At 41.6% G+C, this 19,627-nt stretch overlaps 1 protein-coding gene across 2 annotated transcripts in view; it reads left to right on the top strand.

Annotated features, from left to right (window-relative positions):
- The window catches only part of BRF1 (BRF1, RNA polymerase III transcription initiation factor subunit), a 180,398-nt gene that overhangs the window by 83,927 nt on the left and 76,844 nt on the right, over positions 1-19,627 (top strand). For both annotated transcript variants that reach the window (XM_009273366.1, XM_019470509.1), the window contains exons 6-11: positions 2,464-2,613; positions 4,256-4,349; positions 14,147-14,273; positions 15,840-15,879; positions 15,969-16,061; positions 16,947-17,225. In XM_009273366.1, the coding sequence (XP_009271641.1) occupies positions 2,464-2,613; positions 4,256-4,349; positions 14,147-14,273; positions 15,840-15,879; positions 15,969-16,061; positions 16,947-17,225 (783 nt within the window). The remainder of the gene's footprint in view (positions 1-2,463; positions 2,614-4,255; positions 4,350-14,146; positions 14,274-15,839; positions 15,880-15,968; positions 16,062-16,946; positions 17,226-19,627) is intronic.

Here is a 19,627-nt window from a genome sequence, read left to right as displayed (position 1 = left end):
TGGGGGCACGATCGGGGCGGAATTCTTTAGGTCGGGGAAGTTGCAGGGGGATTTTTTCTCCCCTTTTTTCGGAGCCCCGAAGCCGCCGTGCCCCGGTTGTGCGGGCCCTCCCGGGCTGGGCCCCCGCTCGCCTTCCGGGGGTGTTTCAGCGGGGACTGACCCTCCTCGGCCGCCCTCTCCGTGCCCCTTCCCGTGGGGGTGGGCTGGCAGGGGAGCACGGCTCCCATTCCTCTCCCCGGCCCTGCCGTCCCGGTTACTGTGTTGGTGGGGAAGTCACTCTTTTGAGCCGTTTCCTGGGAATTTTTTTACATTCCTGTTAATGACTATGTGGCATCCAGGTGCTTCCAAAAGTCCGAGTCCCGAGTCGCCGCTGGGATAGGGGGAGAAGGGAAAGTCTTCAGAAAGACAGCTGCTTCTTTCTTAAACAAGAAAATAAATGTTTTTCTTGCTACCTGCTTCACGGCCCCTGCAGTCCCCGTTCAGGAAAGCCGGCGGGTTTTGCCCCGCTTGAACTTGCAAAGGGGACTCGCCTGGGAACAGGGCACCCGTGGTGCGCCGGTGCTTGTTTCCTACACGTGAAAGGATTCCAGGCATTCGGGTTCTACAACTTTTAAAAAAATATATGTTTTTTTTTTTAAATGTTTGCATCCATGTAGGCTATGTTTATGTTAACCTTGGGCCTGCATTTAATTTCTATAGTGCTAGTATTGCATTCTAGCCATTTATGGCCTCTTTAAGGCTTTTCACTTAAAACCGACCCGCATTTTCATTTTCTGGCTGTTTGGTAGCTTCAGAATTTAAATTAACGATGTGCAATCTTTTGTCAGATGACCTGTGGGCATGAATGCCGGCAGAAATGTCTGAACAGCCACAATGCAAACGTGTAAATGCTCCCGAAACTCAGCTCTGAAGAGAAAGCTGTGAATTGCCTGCCTCTGCTCGGGGCGGCTGGAGGAGCTGAAGTTGGGCCCTCGGGATAAGAGAAATGGGAAAGCAAACCAGGCATCGCTTTGCAACGCCGCGCGTGTTTCTGTAGTGCGAAGAGCGAAGTTTAAACGTGTGTTGAACCCTAGGCTATCGCTTCCGAAAGGGGTTTTTTTGTTATTGTTGTATTTTGGAATCGGTTATTTCTGTTGAGTACAGTTTTATAAAAGAGTACAGTTTTATAAAATCATACTTGGAAATACAGAACACCTGCCCTTAAGAATCGCGGGGATCGGTTAATCTTTCCACAACCTTTGATTTTTAGGGTCATGTTTAGGAGGTGACTCCACTCTGGCATTTCTTCAGTTTTGAAGGAGATGTGTTTGGAAGTTTTTGCTTGATAAATGCTTTCATTTAAATGCTTCTGCAGGGCTGACAGGTGTAATCACCTGCGGTGTGATCTTGGTAATTATGGATAGCAACAGGGCATCATTGTTAGAACTTGGTGCTAAATTAAACTGCTTTGATTAATTGTAAATCCGTAAGATTATTCCAGTGTTTCGAGCTGAGTTTTCATCTTTATCAGTTTAAGTGCCCACACAGGGGATCAGCTAAGGAAATTGAGTTGAGACTAATAGTTAACAATTTACCGTACATCATGGATTTTCGGTTAAGTGATAAAAGGCTGGCAGGAAATGAGAAATTGATACCTCAAATAAGAGTAAACATGTGTTAAGTGTAGCTTTTACAAGATTGTTTGATAAATTATAAATTGGTTTAGGCAAAGCACAATCCGTACCGACATATTTCGGTTGGTTTGAAGCTGATAACACCAACACTTGAAATAAGTTTATACATCTGGAGGCAGATCCGTGGCTGATGTAAATTGTCATAAGCGCTGTTGACGTTAATTGGGTTCCAGCAATTTATGCTGATGGAGAGTATGCCTCAGTATCTGTAATAAACAGCGTTTTGTATTGGTGGGATATGAGTCGAGAAGGAGCTGGAATTAACTCTGAAGATGCAAGTAGACTTTTGTTAGTGACATGGGTTTTTAAGCAAATGAATTTTTTTTTGAAGCTTGGTTTGTAGGTGGGTGTGAGACGAGACATGCAAGTTAGCTTATTTGTTACTTTGCAGGAGATGTTAGAAGTTTTGCGCCTAAGTTACGTCCTCGTTCTGCAAAAGCTTTTGCGAACGCTTAGCTTTGTGCATAATTTCACTGATACCAGTAACACTGCTCACGTGTCAGAGTCAGCATGTGCAGCCTTGGACCCTGAAAAGCACGTAAGAAAAACTTTGTGCAGTGCTTTAAAGGTCTCTCGTCTATAAAGCAAGAAAGGATTTTGTTTTAGCTGAACTAAAAAGGTGCTTCTAAAGCTTAGTGATCAGAGGATCTGGCCCAGCAGCACAGTCCGTGTTGTTTGCCGAGATGTGAAGCAAGCCAACCACGGCAGCCCCGCAGTACTGCTGCTCAAGTACTGCGTTTCCTAGATCAAAGGTTAGGATTAGAAATAATTGTATTATTTTCTCTTGCAGATCCGTGTTTATATATTCCTCGTTTTGCACACATGCTTGAGTTTGGGGATAAGAACCACGAGGTGTCCATGACGGCTCTCAGGCTGTTGCAGAGAATGAAGCGGGACTGGATGCACACCGGCCGCCGGCCCTCCGGGCTCTGTGGAGCAGGTATTTCAGATGCTGGGTGTATCGCTTCCCCCGCAGCGGGTTGGACGGGAGGGTCTGGGAGTTGGGAACAGATGAGGCCTTTCTCATTTCCTCGGTGATGCCATGTTCTCTGGGTTTTGTGCCGTCAGGCACCTACAGATTATATAGGCCTCATCGAAATAGTTTCTGAAACTCAAACTTTATTTTTGCCCTTGCTCCTACATTACTTGCTCAGATCCTTTGTATCTTACGTTTTGGATATTTTAACCTCCTTTCTGGTGCTCTTCTCGCCCCTACTCTCTGCAAGCTCTAGCTGCTAAAAGGCTTTTTGTCAGCTAAAATGACACCATTAGTGCGAGCACTTTGATTTGTGTCTTTACACAGAGTCTTATGCAAGAAATGCCCTCTTTGACCTGTTCTGTGAAATTATTTTCCTCTCCTTCTTCATCTTTTTCCGAGATCCATTGCTGTCATGATGCTTACAAAAAACCTACTGGTTTGGGAGGGCTAGGTTAAAAGGTAGTCAGTACCAGCCAGTGAGGTCAGAGTAACGAAGGGTGTAGATAGTCACAGAGTTCATGTGTGCGCTTTATTTTATTTGAAAGATCTTACATGTGCATGCTGGAATGAGAAATAGCGCTCAAACCTTAGGGAACCCAGGACTATGCAATCTTCCTGAAATTTCTAGCCTCTTTTTGTTAATAGTACTTGCTTGTTGCACGTTGCTAAAAAATTGAGTATAGGCTCTATGGGAGACCAGCCTGGTCTTTGATTCACTACATAGACTATATCCACACGAGCAAGTAATTTGATTCAACAGACGTGGATCAATAGATTGAAGCAGGTGGTACCGAGTCCCCTACATCCATCCACGCAATATGCAGTTCATGTGGTGTACTGTGGACTGGGTTTAGTTTGGTTCTCTGGCCTAAATGTCTGTGCCATACGTTGTTTGAAGGACCAGTTGTTAGTTCAGCCCCTGATGTTCCCATTAGGAACTGGAGCACTTCAAACACATACCTGAAGTGGAGCTGTGGTTTAGTTTCCTCTGAAAGGAATCACTTTTGCATGCTTAAAACTGTTCTGCGCACTGGGCCACTGCACGGTGAGTGGGGGTGATGCTTCAAAATGGAGCTAGTGCTCTGAATCGACACGCTAATGTAAATGCAGCCAGTACTAGTTACCTAGCTGTATAGCGGGTCTTGCGAGCACTTGGGCACTAGGAAGACAGTGATAGTGGTGACAGCAATGAGGATAACGGCTTAAGTGGATTCAGTGTTTCACTTCTGGCTTCTGGAAGAGTCAACTGGAGATCTTTTTATTCAGGACGAGTAAATTCTGCTAAAAAGACGGTAACTCTGAAAATATGTGAACAATGAGATGTTCTTGTGCTGTATTTAAGAGCTGACCATGGTTTCCCAAATGCTAAAGCACAGAATTTTTCAGGGTGCAATTTGCAATCAGCTTAATTTTATTGGGTAGGAAGCAAAGTTTGTAAAGTCAAGTCAATCACCTGTATTCAGGGACACAGCTGAGCACAAGCATTTACAGCTCTTTAGCTGAAGGCAGGGACAAAGAGAGGGTATAGTTACCTGACTGTTTTCTGCTTTTCTTCAGGAAATTTTCTTCTTTTTGACATTGACTTTCCCTGCTTATTCTCTAGCTCTGCTAGTGGCAGCAAGAATGCATGATTTCCGACGTACTGTTAAAGAGGTCATCAGGGTGGTCAAGGTTTGTGAGTCTACATTAAGGAAAAGGTCAGTGCAGTTTTATTGCTTTTATCTTTCGTTTACAGTACTGAAAAGTGGTGTAGTCTAAAATGAATGTATGTCGGAGAAAACCAGGTTCTTTTCATTTTCAGAGGCACCCAGAATAAAATAGGTACAACATGTTTTAGCTGGTCACTTTTAAGTACTAACACCTGCCTCTTACGTAAGGCCTCAAAAGCTTAGCAAAGATGGTAAGGAGCACTGTGCCCATTTAACAGGTGCAGAGTTGAAGGCAAAAAAATGTTGGGTCAGAAATGTTAACAGTGTTGTCATGTCCTCAGAAGAAATGATTGATTCTCAAAGCTGAGGATGTACTGTAGGATTATTTTTTCATTAATCCAGAATACGGTGCTGAAAAGTCTTGTCCTTTAGCTGTTATTGAACAGAACTTTTCAAAATATTTTGCTGAAATGTTCTTTTTTGATAGTGTTGTGCTGCTAATAAATAGAAGACAGCACAGTGAGTCTAATGATAAGTTCACTGAAGGGGTCAGAAGTGGAATTATTAGCAGAATGCGAGCCTGAAAATGGGAATTTCCCCAGTACCTTTTTTTTTTTAAAAAGCTCTAGTAGCATTTTCCATATTTTGATGAAGTAAGCAGTCACCCAGTTTCCCTCATGTTAGTTTTGAAAAGTTGTAACACTTTCTTTCCCCATAGGTTCAGTAAAAAATGACCTAACTGTGAAATACCATGCTTTCTGTTGCCCCCAGTTGGAAATTTTTGTACCACCAATAAATTCTGAAGTTTGTTCTACCAAGGTTTGTCTTTAGAAAGCTCCCCTGGTGTCTCTCTTTCGTTCCACCTCGCTGAGACCAGCTTTAGCACATCCAGCTGAGTCGAATACTTGTTAATAATATTCACTACTTAATTGTGAAAAATGGTTTTGCCTCAGATCTTAATTTGTGGAACAGGAATGTTACTATTTCCCTACCATGCATGGGTGGTATAGGGATAAATTTAAAGTGTTTGAAGTGCTTTAAGGTACTATAACAATAAGGATGGAGCAGTACAAATACCACTTTTTTTCCTCTGGTCAACAGGTCATGTGTTTTAATGTGCATTTTGTATGATTAATGATTATGCGCCCACAGTCTACTTCAAGATGCCTTGGTTAAATAGTTAAAGAGTTCGTTCTTACTAAGAAAATAAGCATCATAAATTAGAGTTGGAAGGAAAATTAATTTGAGCAATTGTTTCAAGTGAAGAAATCTTACTTCAAAATTCATGCTTTGAAATGTTTACTCAAGTCACACACATCAACTAAAATGACAGCGTTATTTACTTTGACAGGGTAAACGTGACAGCTGAATTATTTTCAGGCAGCTATAATTACAACTGTATTTATCATGAATCTATAAATTTGATTGATGTTTTTCAAATAAGAGCACGTTATATAGTATTTAATGAAGGCAAATAAAAAAAATACCTTTGAATAACTCCTTCTGCACTCCAGTTTTTTTCCTCTTCTTTCAAGAATTCCTCTCAAAATGCCATCGGGTGGAAGTTGTCTAAATTAATAAGCACTTGTTTCACGTTCTTAAAAATTTCTTTGCATCTCAGTTTGATGTACAGCTTTATTTCCTTTTAATTATTGCTATAGTTACTCTGTTTGTAAAGAGCTACTGCTGCTTTGCGCATTGTGAAGGTGTTGAATGTAGCTGGGTGAACGCTCATTAATGGACGGCGTTGGACACTATGCTCACTGCTGATGGCTTTGCCCTGACAGCTCTTGAAGTGAAACCAAACAGGAGTCCAGATAATGCTGAAACGTCCAACCTGCAGGTTCTGCTGTATGGTTTGATTTAGCTCCCAGTTGGCTACATGGCTCCTGGGGAAGCACAGGCCATTGGAAGCTGGATTTGCTTTCGGTGACGATGGATTTCCATGGCAGAAATCTTCAAGGGAAGGGGCGGCACTGACACAAGGTGCTTTCTCCCCCTGCCCTGCGGAGGCTGCCCAGCAGTCTGGGGGGGAACAGGGCTGTGTTGATCAGTGGTTTGGCTGAGGATGCGGGAGTAATGATTTTTAAGAAAGCCCTGCTTGGCTTCCTGTTTCAGGAAGACCCTCAGCAAGGGGTGGCAGCCCTTCCCTGAGAAGGGCACTATTTCTGATCCTGTGCAATGCAGCTGATGCGACTGTGTAAAAAAGGATTCGATCACCCTGTTGTCCATCAGCTGGAGAGCATCAAGCCCCATGTGCCTGTAGTCTTATCACCTCTTTGACCGCCGTGTACAGGAGGAGTAGCTCTTAGGAGGAGGTTCACAAAAACATGACGTACCTTCAGGTCATGAAAATGAATGATCTGATCATAAAGGGAATCTGATTTGGAAGGAAAAAGCAACAAAGCATGGCCCATGCACCCTGTCACTCATCTTCGAATCAAGAGTTCTTAATTTAACCACCTGTTTGGTTAAAAATCGCTGTGTGTTTATTTATAATATGCGTGGGTTTTTGGTAGGATCTTGGTAAGAAAACTTTGTAGTTACTTCACAGGGCCTTCTAACTTTATGTTTTGAAGCACACAATTAAAATGTAAAGCTTATTGCTGTTGTTGAAAGTGAACATATTAAATATTAATAAATGCACTGATAATTCTATCTCATTTCCAGTCTAATTGAAATGATATTAACTTATATATCACTTTGTATATTCAAAGTACTGTACAAATATTAACTAATTAGTCAAATTGTTATTTTCTGTGTAATCATCTGTGGAGATAGCAGAAATTAACTTTTAATAAACCCAACCCTTTTATTTAGTTTAATCCTCACATTTGTGCCTGTGTTCAATGCACCTGTCTTCGCTGCTGCCTTTTTAACCTTTACATACTCTGCCCCTTGTTCCATTTATTCACCTATTGCATACTTTCTCTGCATACTAAATTCTGTCTTATCTGCAGTGAAAATAATTTTTGTGATATTTGCCCGTTATCTAATACTGTGTGGCCCTTACGGCTGTTTGAAGATCTTAGGCACTTCTTCAATAGAAATAAATAAAAAAATCCGCTTATCGTTGTTAACACTTGCATTTTACTTCTTTGGCTTACTCTATCTTTAAATTGAGCTGCTTTTTACATAAAAAATACTTCTTCTCAGTTCCATAAAGTACTATCTGTTAAAAAACCTATTTGTGATGAACTTCGGAAGAAGTAAAACTTCATTTAGAAGGAATTGGAATAAAAGGCCAGAATGGGTTTAAAGCGCTCATTTTTGAGGTGAGTGTTTTTTCTGGCAACATTTTTGGTGAAGGAAGACAATACTTGTACGAAGGAACTGCATTTACCAGGCTGGGTGAAGATGCTGCAGGGACTTTCATAAATGGGGTCCTTTGCTCATATCCTGGGGACCCAGCTACAGCTCTTTCAATGACTGTGTTGGTAATTTTCTGGAAAATTGAAGATTTATGCATAGAGATAAATGTATTGCTTGCAGCTTTTCTTATTTTTTTTTTCATTTCTGCAATACATAGCTCACATAAACTTCATGTCCAAGCTCCCAGTGCAGTCTCAAGCCGGGTAGGCTTCTGTGAGCGCAGGCAAGGTGAGGAGCAGGTTGATACGTGAGTCCAGAGTCGGGATGGGAAGAGAAGGTAACAGGGATGCTTGTAGCTGCGAGGTGGCTGTGAGGTTGAGTTTTGCAGAACACCAAAGCCGAATCAAGGCCAGGACTGAAGGGAAAGGCGTGAAGAAGTCTGCGTTCAGCTGTGATCCAAGTAAAGCCACGCTAAAATCCTGTGAAAGGTATCTGATGAATTAAGTGAGAGCTGTTTGCCTAAGGTATTTGAGCATGGAGAAAGGTCGAGGATGCTCAGTATGTCAGAGTTGTGGAAGTGCTCTTGGTTGAAGTGCGGTGTGGAGAGAAGCTTTCAGAAAACGGGGCAAGTTACTTCATGTAAAGGAGCTCGTGATGGTGTCTGCTCTGATCTCAGATCAGCAGCCGTGTAGCTCCTTCACTGGCCACTGTTGTGATCAGCTAAGGAAGTAAATGGAGAAATATTTTATGTCTCCAGTTAAATAATTTCAAGTGGCTTATAGATGATTTCTAGAAATCTGTCTAGTAGGGCGTGTAAAATACAACTTGATCCACATGGGTTGGTATTGCATGCCTTTGTAAGTTGGATTGTCCGTTTTAAAGAAAAAAGGTTTTATTTTTGAGGAATCCAATCTCACAGGCAATGTTCCTTTTTATAAATCCGGCTTCTATACAGCTAGTAAGCTAATACATTAATTAGATTCCTAATATATTTTAGTACTTCATACTTAAAAAATGTCATTTCAAAACTATTTGGTGTCTGTAACTTTTGATACAATAATTAACTTACTAGCACTAACTCGGGCTTAGATCCTGTAAACAGTTTTCTCTGTGTTTGACTTTCCTCATCTGAGCGGCTGTTAAGAAACTAAGCAGCGTTCTATTTTTCTTTTCTGGAAGATCATAGAGTGTTTTTGACAGACCACAGCAGAGGAACCATGCTAATGAAACAAAATTTTAAGGAATGCTAAAGCATTTTGTTTCATTAGCATGGTGTGAACACTTGAATCAGGGGGAAAAAACCCAAGAACAAAAAATTCCAGGTGGTTTAGACCGGTGGACTTCTGGGATGGCCAGGGAGATCTGTCGGTGGGATTATTGGTGGGCTAACCATGTGCACAAGTGTCAACCCAAGTTAACAGCATGTGTAAGTGTTTGCAGAATCAGGGCTTTAAAATTTACGCTAACGAATTTGTGATAATTTTAAATCTCTGTTTTGGTGTGAGCAAGTAAAAGTAACTAATTCTAAAAGGTGCTTTTATTTAGTACAATAAATCTTTCAAGATACCCATTCTTTAATACTTAGAAAAACGACAGAGTTGCCAGCAAATGAGCACCATAGATTATCAGTCACCAATTAATTTGCAGTAAATGACTGTGTGCGTATGCTCTCAGTCCATCGCAAAAAGAGGTGAAATGTATTAATGTAGTACACCATGGAAGTTGTTTAAGTGAAAATATTTCTCTTTACAGTTGCATTGGGCCAGGAACACAGACAGACTAATTTAGCACTGTTCAGGTGATAAGTTGTAAGTTGTAAAACCACAGTAACTGGAACACCTCTAATTTTGTCCTTACCTTTAGTAATGAGATACTCATTCATATAGGCTTTAAAAATACCTTTTTTATATTGCTGCAAGTATGTGTAAAATTATATATGTGTATAATGATTACATATAAGGAGATTACGCTTCTCTATTTATATACTGGTGGATACTGGAAAACTTTTTTTTATGTCGTGTAGGAAGCATTTAATAACTATTGCTGATACACATTCTCTATTCAGTATCACTTCTAGGGTATGTGTTTACATACTTCCATAAATAGTTCATGCATAAACATTGTGTGGCTTGGAAAAAATGAGGAGAGAAGAATAATGCAATAGACTGTTAAATTTGTAGTATAAAAAATAGCAAAGGTTTGCCACATCAGTGCGAATTCTGAACTTCTCTCCATGAGCGAGTGCACAGGTTTAGAGTGGTGGGCAGCACTGATGAACGTTAAGTTAAAACAGTGGGGATACACTGCAGTATTTTGGTACTTCACTAAGATACAAAAGTAAATCCCCTACTTTTCCAGAGTTTGCAAATGTTGGAGTTGTCAAATCAGCTGATCTATTACTAGAATATTTGTAATTGATATGACAGTTAAGATTATGTAGATACCACATAAGTTATTACTTAGGGTTTTAATTATATTGTTAATTTGGGAAAAATCAGGGGAATTTAATTACTACCATCAGCTTATCTTGCAATAAAGTTTTTTCATGTATTTCTGCTATTTTCTGTTCTTTTACATGCTTTGTCACAGCCCGCCACCGCAGAATTTCAATTAAACATTAAAACTGCACACAGGAGTCTTTTTTTTCCTTAGCTGTAGACTGGATTCGTAAGTCTTCACTGGACGGTATCCCTGAAACAAAACAGAGTGAAAAAAACATTGCTCGTAACTTCAAAACAAGTGACCCATTTTCCCTTATTGGGAGCTAAATTAAGTGTGAACAGAATCGGTTTACTGTTTTGTGCACAAAAGTGCTTTATCAGAAGACGAGGTGTGGTTTTGTCCATAAACGGACAGAACAAAAGCCGTGGAGTCTTCACTGGACGGTATCCCTGAAACAAAACAGAGTGAAAAAAACATTGCTCGTAACTTCAAAACAAGTGACCCATTTTCCCTTATTGGGAGCTAAATTAAGTGTGAACAGAATCGGTTTACTGTTTTGTGCACAAAAGTGCTTTATCAGAAGACGAGGTGTGGTTTTGTCCATAAACGGACAGAACAAAAGCCGTGGAAATTTTTGTTTGAAAAAAAGGGTTGGGGTTAGGGGCAGATGACACCAAGCTCTGGAAAAACTTTTCTCCCAAAGGAATTTGCTTGAAAGAGTTTGCTGTGAGAAACTGTAAGAGGAGGGTTTATACTGGAAGTTGAATCTTAGCCTGAGCTGTAGTGGTTGCCTCTGCTTCGACTATAAATAGAAAATACTTGTCTGCCAAATTTCAATTTTTAGAGGCCTTTTGAATCTGTGCCAAGGAAATAATATCTTAATTTGTATATCTGTTTATTTTCCTCCTTCTGTGCATAACTTGAAATGGCAACGCTTATTAGATTTTTTTAGATTAACGAAAGTGCAAAATGAACTTGGATACCATTTTTATGTGGAACTTAAAAAATAGCCCGTAGCTATTTTTTTTTCATGAGGGCACTCCCTTGCCCCTGAAATTATTGTGCTCATAATTAAGGTTGCGTCAGTTTTTCTTAGCTGCCAAACTAATGTTACCTGGTTTCATGCGGTGTAGACAGCTGCGTACATCAGTTTGTTGCCTTGGTGGCATGTGTCCAAACACTGGATAAAATTAAAGAAATGTTTAAAAATATGTAGGCAGGATATCACTCAATATAAAATGTTGAGGCAGGCAAGTGGTTGGCAAACACATATTTATTTATATCAAGTTAAAGGAGACAATGTTGAGTGAACAGCTCGCTCTCCCACAGAGATGATGCTCAAACTGTGATCCTGACCATCAAGGACGGTTCCTCATTTCAGGAGGAAGGCTAGAGCCTTGTGGTTAAGACCGGTGAGAAGTGAAGAAATAACGTGCCGCTCTAAATTTGGGCTTGCCACTGGGCTGTGCCTATGCCGTCACGCTGGCAGCCCTCACTGCCAGGTGGTCAGCCCTCACCCCGTTTGGCTTGGATCAGGACTGAGGAAGAGGAGGGCATGGGCATGGGCATGGGGCTGGACGCTGGTGGCCGGGTCAGCCGGTCGAACCATGCCGTGCTGTGGGTTTGAGCTCCTTGGTAGCACCAGCGGCAAACAGGACATAGCTCTGCCCTGTCCTAGTGCAGATGCACTGAAGGTCTTAGGAGAGACCCATGCTGCCGTTTCAGCTCAGAGCTGAAGCTGGCGCTTGAGCCGAAGCTCGTGCCTGGTGCCAGCACGTTGGCTCACCCGTGGGCTAATGTCTGACGGGTGCAGGGTACGTGACGTGAGTCACACGACACGGTAGACAAGGACAGATGGAGCCTCAGGTGTCTGCAAGGAGACGTGCGTGGGGTTAAGTGCTGAAACCCAAGCACGGTCATCTCGTCCCCAACCTTGCTTCATGAGCGACTGGTTTTGCTTACTGGTGTTTTCTGTGTTGCCCTGCATGCCTGGAGCTGTTGCCGTTTTGACTGGGCTCTGGGTCTGGCTGCTCGTCTCGAATCTGGAGCAAGTGTGGGATAAACAAACCGGGAGTCTTTGCCAAAGTGCATGTTGGCTTTTTACAGTGGGAGGAGAATAACATTTTAACTAGGCGAGGCTGGTTGGGAGGAAAAGTCTTGCTTAAGTGGGACTACCTGTGAGTGCATGATTCATACGTGGAGAGATGGATGACTACAGCTTAATGATGGTGACTGGGAAGATCCATGCTCCTAAAATGATACACGGGTTTGGCATTAAGTGAATCCTGAATTAAAATAACAATAGCAGTGCCCTAGCCAGGTTTTCCCGCTAGTCTGATAGATGAGGCTCCCTCCTGGAAGGTGGGTAGTGCATGCTGGAAGCCGGTTAATGCTGCGAAAGATTTCTAGTCTGTTAATTAAAAGCTGGGTGCTGCTGCTGCCAACAGCATCCTCCTTGCCTTTCCAATTTGATCTGAAAGGCAGGAGGAGAGAGCTGGTCCCTGGTACTCTGCAGGAAAGTTTCGGGCTGTCAGTCACTCTCAAATACATGGCTAATTTGTGGCTTCGTGGAGATGCCTGCACTCCAAAAGCAAGACTAGGTTTCAGAGGCTTTCTTCTCCTCAGCAGCACTAATTCTGGCCGGCATAGCCGTGCGTGGGCTCAGTGTGCTGCTTACTGTTGGTTTCATGTAGAGCTGCCCAGCTCTCCCTGCGCATTTCGTGGCGTGAGATGCTGCGCATGGCCTGTGGAATGTGCTCCGGGAGCAGGGTGCCTACAGGCAAAGTGTCCTGAGGGTGCGGCATGCCTACGTCCCTTTGTATGGGCTGGCTTGTCTTGCTCCTCAGTTTATGAAAAAAGAAATACAGGTACTGATAAGGATATCGGGAGAGAGTATGGCCCTGTACTCTTGGCTTTGACCCTGGAGTTGGTTGGAAACTGAATTTCTGTGCTGGAGAAAATTCCTTCTTTGGAAGTAGTTTTGTTGCAATCAGAGGTAAAAGAGAAAACCACGACTGCATTTTGGGGGGGAGAAATGCCGAAGGGTCCTGTGCTGGGAGTACTGAATCACCGTTTTTAGTTTCCTAGCTTTGCAGGTGGAAGCTGTTCTCAGCTTTGCTTCCTCTGGAAGATGGGAATATTCCAGTGAAGCAGCTGCAGACCCATCATGGCCATTTTCCCATGGAAAACGTTGATATTATTAAAAGGGCATTTTCTGTCAGAAAAGTGTTCTGCCAGACATTTCCTGACCTGGCTTTGTGCTTAACCCTTTGTCTCGCTTTCTCCATCTGTAAAACGGACGTGCTCATTCTCAACCACCTGTATAAAATGCTGAAATTTGTGGATGAGGTTATGACAACATGGTCTCATTTAAGATTCAGTTCCTTTGAAAGATTCAGCTGCTTTCATGGCAGTTCCCCATGGAGCTAGTCCCATCTCTCACATAGGTAGGGACTTTAAAAATGCGAACATTAAACAAATACAAAGTATATTATTGTAAAATGACATGAATTCATCTATTCCATCTGTGCAATGTGCAGACGATCCCTTTATTTTACTACTGCTTCTGCGTGTCCTGGGAAGATTACCTCTTGTCCCTCTTCCAGTCTGCTGAAGATACGTTACTTTAACATTTGCTTTGCATAAATTAATCATGCTAACATATCAGGAATATTTTTGAGCATACTGCCGAACTATAATGGCAGATATTTTAGTTTGGGAATCTGTTTTGTTGTTGTTGTTTATAACAAAAGCAACAAGACAGGAGGAATGAGCTGCATTTCTCGTCTCAGTTTTGTCAGTCTGTACTTAATTGACCGTAGTGGCTGCGGTATTTCTGTTCAGTCTTTTTTCATCAAAAAAAGTGTGTGTTACATACTCTACTGAATCAAAAGCTAATTTGTGATATGAAAAGATACTTTCTTTGCAGCAGATGAAACAATTAGTATCACTTCAGTGTTAATGTATTCTGCATTTGAGCCAGAGTTTCTACAGATGACATGTTTATTCTGTAACTTAGCAGTTTGACAAATTTTGTTACTTTTAAAGAAGTTCTTAACGTTGTTATGGTAATGTACTGTATGCTTTCGTAGATTGACAGAGTTTGAAGACACACCAACAAGTCAGCTAACCATAGATGAGTTTATGAAGATCGACTTGGAAGAAGAATGTGATCCTCCTTCGTTTACAGCTGGTCAAAAAAAATTGAAGATACAGCAGGTGAATGCTGAATCGGTTGCTCTCTGTATGTCTCTCCTCTCTCCTCCCTCTGTATATTCCTTTTTGAATCAGTTAATACGAAATCCTAACTGACCAGCCTTTGATAAGGGTTAGTTACATTTATTTTGAGGTTCTTAGGAGAAGGGTGAGCATTAGTGCATATGATACCCATTAACTAAAGGATATTTTTTTGTTTTACTGGCAAAGGGATAGCTTCCCAGTTAAAAAAAAAAAAAGTTGTTTTTCTCCTATATCATTTTTGCTCCCTCCTCCAGAGAGGCGTGCTCTTTCAGATAATGTAGCTTCAAATGTAGCTTTAAACGTCCCCTGATGAGGGATCGAAGTATGTCTGCCGTCTTAGCCAGCTGCTGCAGGAAGTACAGAGTCACTGCTCTTGTTAGTGCAGATCAGAACGTCTGGGTGGCCGAGTGAACAAGCACCAGCTGAGCTTCCATGGTTTGCAGGTTACCAGTGTGTGGTGCTTAGCCCACGACTGCTGTATTGTAGATGAGGGCTCAGCACACTCTGCCCAGATGCTCCGCCATTTGCAAGCTGATGCAGTTAAACGAAGCACTGTTATCTCCTTTATGCTTGCTTTCCTGCTGCATGTGTGTTTCCCTTCTTGGGTCCTGACCTTTTTCCAAAGCATCAAATCTTTTTGTCCTTACAAAACTGGAGGCTCTCATGTGACAAGTTAAGCTGAGCTTGTGGCATGGAGGTCTTGAGTAGCTGTCCTAGCATCTGCACTTCTCTTTTATGGGCTGTGTGCACTCTTCCACCCTGGTTAGCAAGGATCGAGGTTGCAAAGGTGTAAGCTTTGTAATTGGATCAGAAACTGTGCACTTTTTTTAAGGTGATACCCGTGGTCAGGAGAAGTACCATTACATATAATTTTTTTTTAAACACATACGAAAACAATAACCCAATTGGTTTAATGAGACTGCTGGTTTTTTGTGTAGTACAGCACCTGCTTCCACAGAGATTAGCTCTCATGTGGCTTAATTTCTTTACAAAGCATGAGCTAAAGCTGGCACCAGAGGAGAAGATTTTACTACCGTCATAGCCAAGTCTTACATTATTAGTTTTTCAGGGTTTTTGTTTTTACTGTTCTAAATATGCTATCATTTAAAGGTCTGTAGGCATGTTTGTGATGTCTCAAGAGCCTGCCAGGTGCTGTAGGTCAGTACTTCACTCTGCCATCGCCTGTGTGCTACGTCTGGCCGGGGCAGAGCAATTTCAGCGCTGTCCTTGCGCTTGCTCACATCTACAGGCACAGTCATAGAGTCTTGACTGCTGAAGAACGGGGCCTTTTATTTGCAGCTTGCCAGAGCGAAGGTCCCTTTTGAAGTATAGAGACGGGTGAGAGAACATTTGAAGTCAGTCAGTATTTTGAAACTTGTCTGTCTTACCTGTCTGACACTGTAAAGTAATTTGAGTTGGGATTCAAAACCTGCTTATTGCTTTTAAAATACCCTCCAATTCTGTGTCTCTATATACAGTTCACAAATAGTACAAAGTTGGGTTTTTTTAGTAATTTCACGTTTCTTTTGTTTATTTTCATTTCAGCTCGAGAAGGCGTTATCAAAAAAGCTGGAGGATTTTGAAGGTATAAGTTGTGTTTAGTGTAACGTATCACTCATTTTTTCAAAATTACATCAATGATTGCTGAGTTTTATTTTCATTTCAACACCACAGGTGAAATATCGAGCTATCAAGATGAAATAGAGATTGAATTAGAAAACAGTAGACCAAAAGCAAAAGGCGTATTTGCAAATTTCACTAAAGATGGTAAGTCTATAAAGAGTTGTGACTACTTAAGTAATAACGGGTTCTGATCCTGCAGGCAGTATGAACTTTATTGTGATAAATGTGATCATATATATGCTTGCGTAGTACAAGATCTCTATTGCGTTGGGGTTCTCTCTGCCAATTAGTTGGTTCAAATATCAGTCTTCAAAACAACTACATTGTTCATTACAGTGACAGTTCATTAATGATTTCAGTTGTTTTTCTTTCCTGGTGCAGTATAGGCTTGGCCCTGGCACCTGAGAATGTTCCTTTTCATCACTGAAAGTGCAGTGGACCAGTATCTAGACCCTTCTGTCACCAAATCCCCCAGTTGACCAAGCGATACGGAAGGGCTTTGTGCAGGTTGAACAGGCTATTTTTCATTTGTAATTATACCAGTAAGTAGCCGGCTTCTCTCGCAAAGCCCTTTTACCTGCCAATTTGATAAAACACAATACTTCTATTTTAAATGATGACTGTATTCACAAAAGTACATTTTAATAGCCAAGGTAATGAATTTGAAGAGCATCTGGAAACTCCATGTATTCATACATTGTACTAAAATATTGTGTATTTCTTCTACAGATTTTCTCTAAAGATTTTTGGCTTCTCTCGCAAAGCCCTTTTACCTGCCATAATTTGATAACACAATACTTCTATTTTAAATGATGACTGTATTCACAAAAGTACATTTTAATAGCCAAGGTAATGAATTTGAAGAGCATCTGGAAACTCCATGTATTCATACATTGTACTAAAATATTGTGTATTTCTTCTACAGATTTTCTCTAAAGATTTTTATTCTTTAAGTGAGCACCTCTCTATTTATTTAGTTTCCGTAACAGATGGTATGCAGTGATCTGTTGTTTTTTTTTTCCCTTACAGATTCTATAGAAGATAATACCTCTAGCGTACTTGGAGAGGAGGAGGCAGAAGATGAGGAACTGGAAGCAGCTGCTAATCACTTAAACAAGGACTTTTATAATGAACTTCATGAGAAGGATAGAGTAAAAAAAATTGAAGATGGGGAATGCAAAAATGGAAATGAAGCTCTTGTAAGACCACCTGCACTGGAATCCTTGCTCGGCCCGCTCCCCACTGCAGCTAGTCTTGGCATAACGGAGTCCATAAAAGAGTGCATATCCACTAAGGACCGAGAGCCTGGTGAGTAGGAGATCAGTTCAGCTCAGAGTGGAAACTGGACGCCTGCAGCCAGTTGTGGGTTTGTTGTGTAATTTCCATGTATCTTCATGGTTACTGTGGTAGCAAATTCTGTGAATCACTGTAACATCGAGGTACAGGAGCTGTGAGGCTGGATGAGACCAGTGGTCTTGGTTGTTGATGTTGGTCGTTGGCATCTGCTCCTTAGGAAGCTGCAGGAAAATCTGGAGTGCCTAATTATTTCCTGAAGCCTGAGAATGTGTCTCTCTTAGTCGAGTAGATTTGCAGTCATATGATAGCTGATGGGCATATTTCAAGCCATGCAGTCTCAATTAGGAAATTGGAGGAAGCGGATTCCTGTAAATATGACTGGGGATTAAAATCCAAGTATGAGAATTTTAGATCAAGGCAGACTTTCTCAGGAGACATTTTACTGGAGTCAAACATGATGCAGTCTGTCTCTCTGATTGAGAATCTTTGCAAATGGCAAATATTTAAAATGTTTGTAAGAGGAAATAACTGGTTGTATGCTTTTTTCTTTGATACGAACTTTGGTGTGTGTTTTGGTGGTTTTGCTCCATTTTTCTTGAAACTCCCAGATCTGTCTGTAACATACAGCTCTGTATAGTACAGTGGGAGCAGGACTGATCAACTAAGGAAGCCAATTCTGCCAGAGCCATTAAGGCAGACAGTACTGCAAACAGCCAGCCGTCCAGGCAGGTTTGTTTGCTTTTTCTTATGTGTGCTTGAGCTTTATGGAGATGGCATTTTTTTAAATTCCTTTTGCACCTTAATGACTCCGAGAATGGAATATATCTAAAGGGCATTTTATTCTTTTCTTTATCGCAGTTAATTTTTCCATCATAAGACACACCTGTCCGAATCTGGTTTGTCAGCTTACTTGGGGGTCAATGCAGCAGAACATTTTGTTATCCAAACTCTTCTGATGCTAATTTCTGTTCAACAGCACCTACTTATAATAAGGTACTCCCTGCCTCAGTAGATGAACTGAATGCACTCAGATTCTTATTATGTTAGTGTTCGGCTTCCAGAAACGTAGCAGGATGATTGGACGTTTATATTTTGTACAAACGAAATCATGGAGAAACGGTTGAGTGGTTTTGGTTTTGTTTTAATTACGATTAAGAAAATGGATGGCTTGTGGCTCGTCTTTCTCCTGGAAATCAGCGGTTCATGTCGAAGAGAGGTCAGTAATGGCCAGAAGCTGTTGTTGTCTGGCTAGCCAATGATCTGTAAAAATGAGTTCCCGGTGATGGACATTTCTCAGCTGGCATTGCTATTGACCGTTTTAATGGACAGGCTGAAGACTGAGTTTAAAGATGAAACTAGGCTGGTACAGCCAGGTATGTTCCTCTGAGTCGGGCTTCAGGCAGGTGGGCAGGAGAGTGCATGGCTGCTCATGCTATGGCTTGTCTGCATTTGCTGTTTGTTTTCTTTCCAAAGTGGAGGATGTGCCAAATGAACTGAATTTCAAAACCAAATAGGTTTCAGTATGTTCATTCTCTTTTAATGCATCTGAGAAATCATTGCGGGTGTTTGAACAAGTACTTATTTTCTTAACATGGTGTGAAGCTCATATGCCGAATTACTGTTTTGGTTTTATTTTGATTGTAGATCCTGCCGACTCTGCTAATTTATTTTAATCATTTAAAAGTTTCATGTTAAGTCAGATTCACTTTGGTTATGTCTGTACTGTGGGGTGGTCGTGCTGGGGTGCAGTTCCCAGTCTCCGAGCCTTTGCCACGTGGTGCCTGCGTGGTGTGGGTACATCACGGTGTACGTGTACGTCATCCCCCCAAGGACCTGGTTTCCTTCAGGAAGTCATCTGGGTTCAGGAGCAGTAACGGAGCCTCGATGATGATCATCCAAAGATGATCGGGAACCAGGTCTAGCAGACAGGCTGGGAAGTACACCTGACTTGCAGGTGGCATGTTATTACACAGAATAAGGAAAGCCTCTTGTTAAGATGCCTCCCGTTGGTCACCTCTGTATCTTAGCTCTGAACCCCAATGAAAACTAGTATGAATGTTTCTGTCACCTCAGGCAATGATGTCTTGAGTTCTGCCTCGTAGCTCTGGGAAATCTGGGAAAGGTTTGTACCTGGAGGTAGTAGTTTCTTCTATCAGGCCAACTGGTATAGTTGTAAAAATTAGACAATTTCCAGGTTTCTGGGCCCTTCTTCAAGTCTGAAAAAGAAATGGCAGTTTTCAAAACTAGATATAGGATGAGAGCAGTTGCTCAGAGTTTAATTTGAGATGGCACAATTATAGATCATCTTGAAACAAAAGTAGTTGGTACCTGTGGAGGGAAGAGGGAAAGGTCATTGTCGTGGTTTAACCTCAGTCGGCAACTGAGCACCACACAGCTGCTCGCTCACTCCCCGC

This window comes from Aptenodytes forsteri, unplaced genomic scaffold, assembly GCF_000699145.1.
Source record: "Aptenodytes forsteri isolate BGI_AS27 unplaced genomic scaffold, ASM69914v1 Scaffold479, whole genome shotgun sequence".
Classification (NCBI taxonomy): domain Eukaryota; kingdom Metazoa; phylum Chordata; class Aves; order Sphenisciformes; family Spheniscidae; genus Aptenodytes; species Aptenodytes forsteri.
Note: the sequence above shows the minus strand (reverse complement) of the source record. Positions and strands in the feature narration are given on the sequence as shown.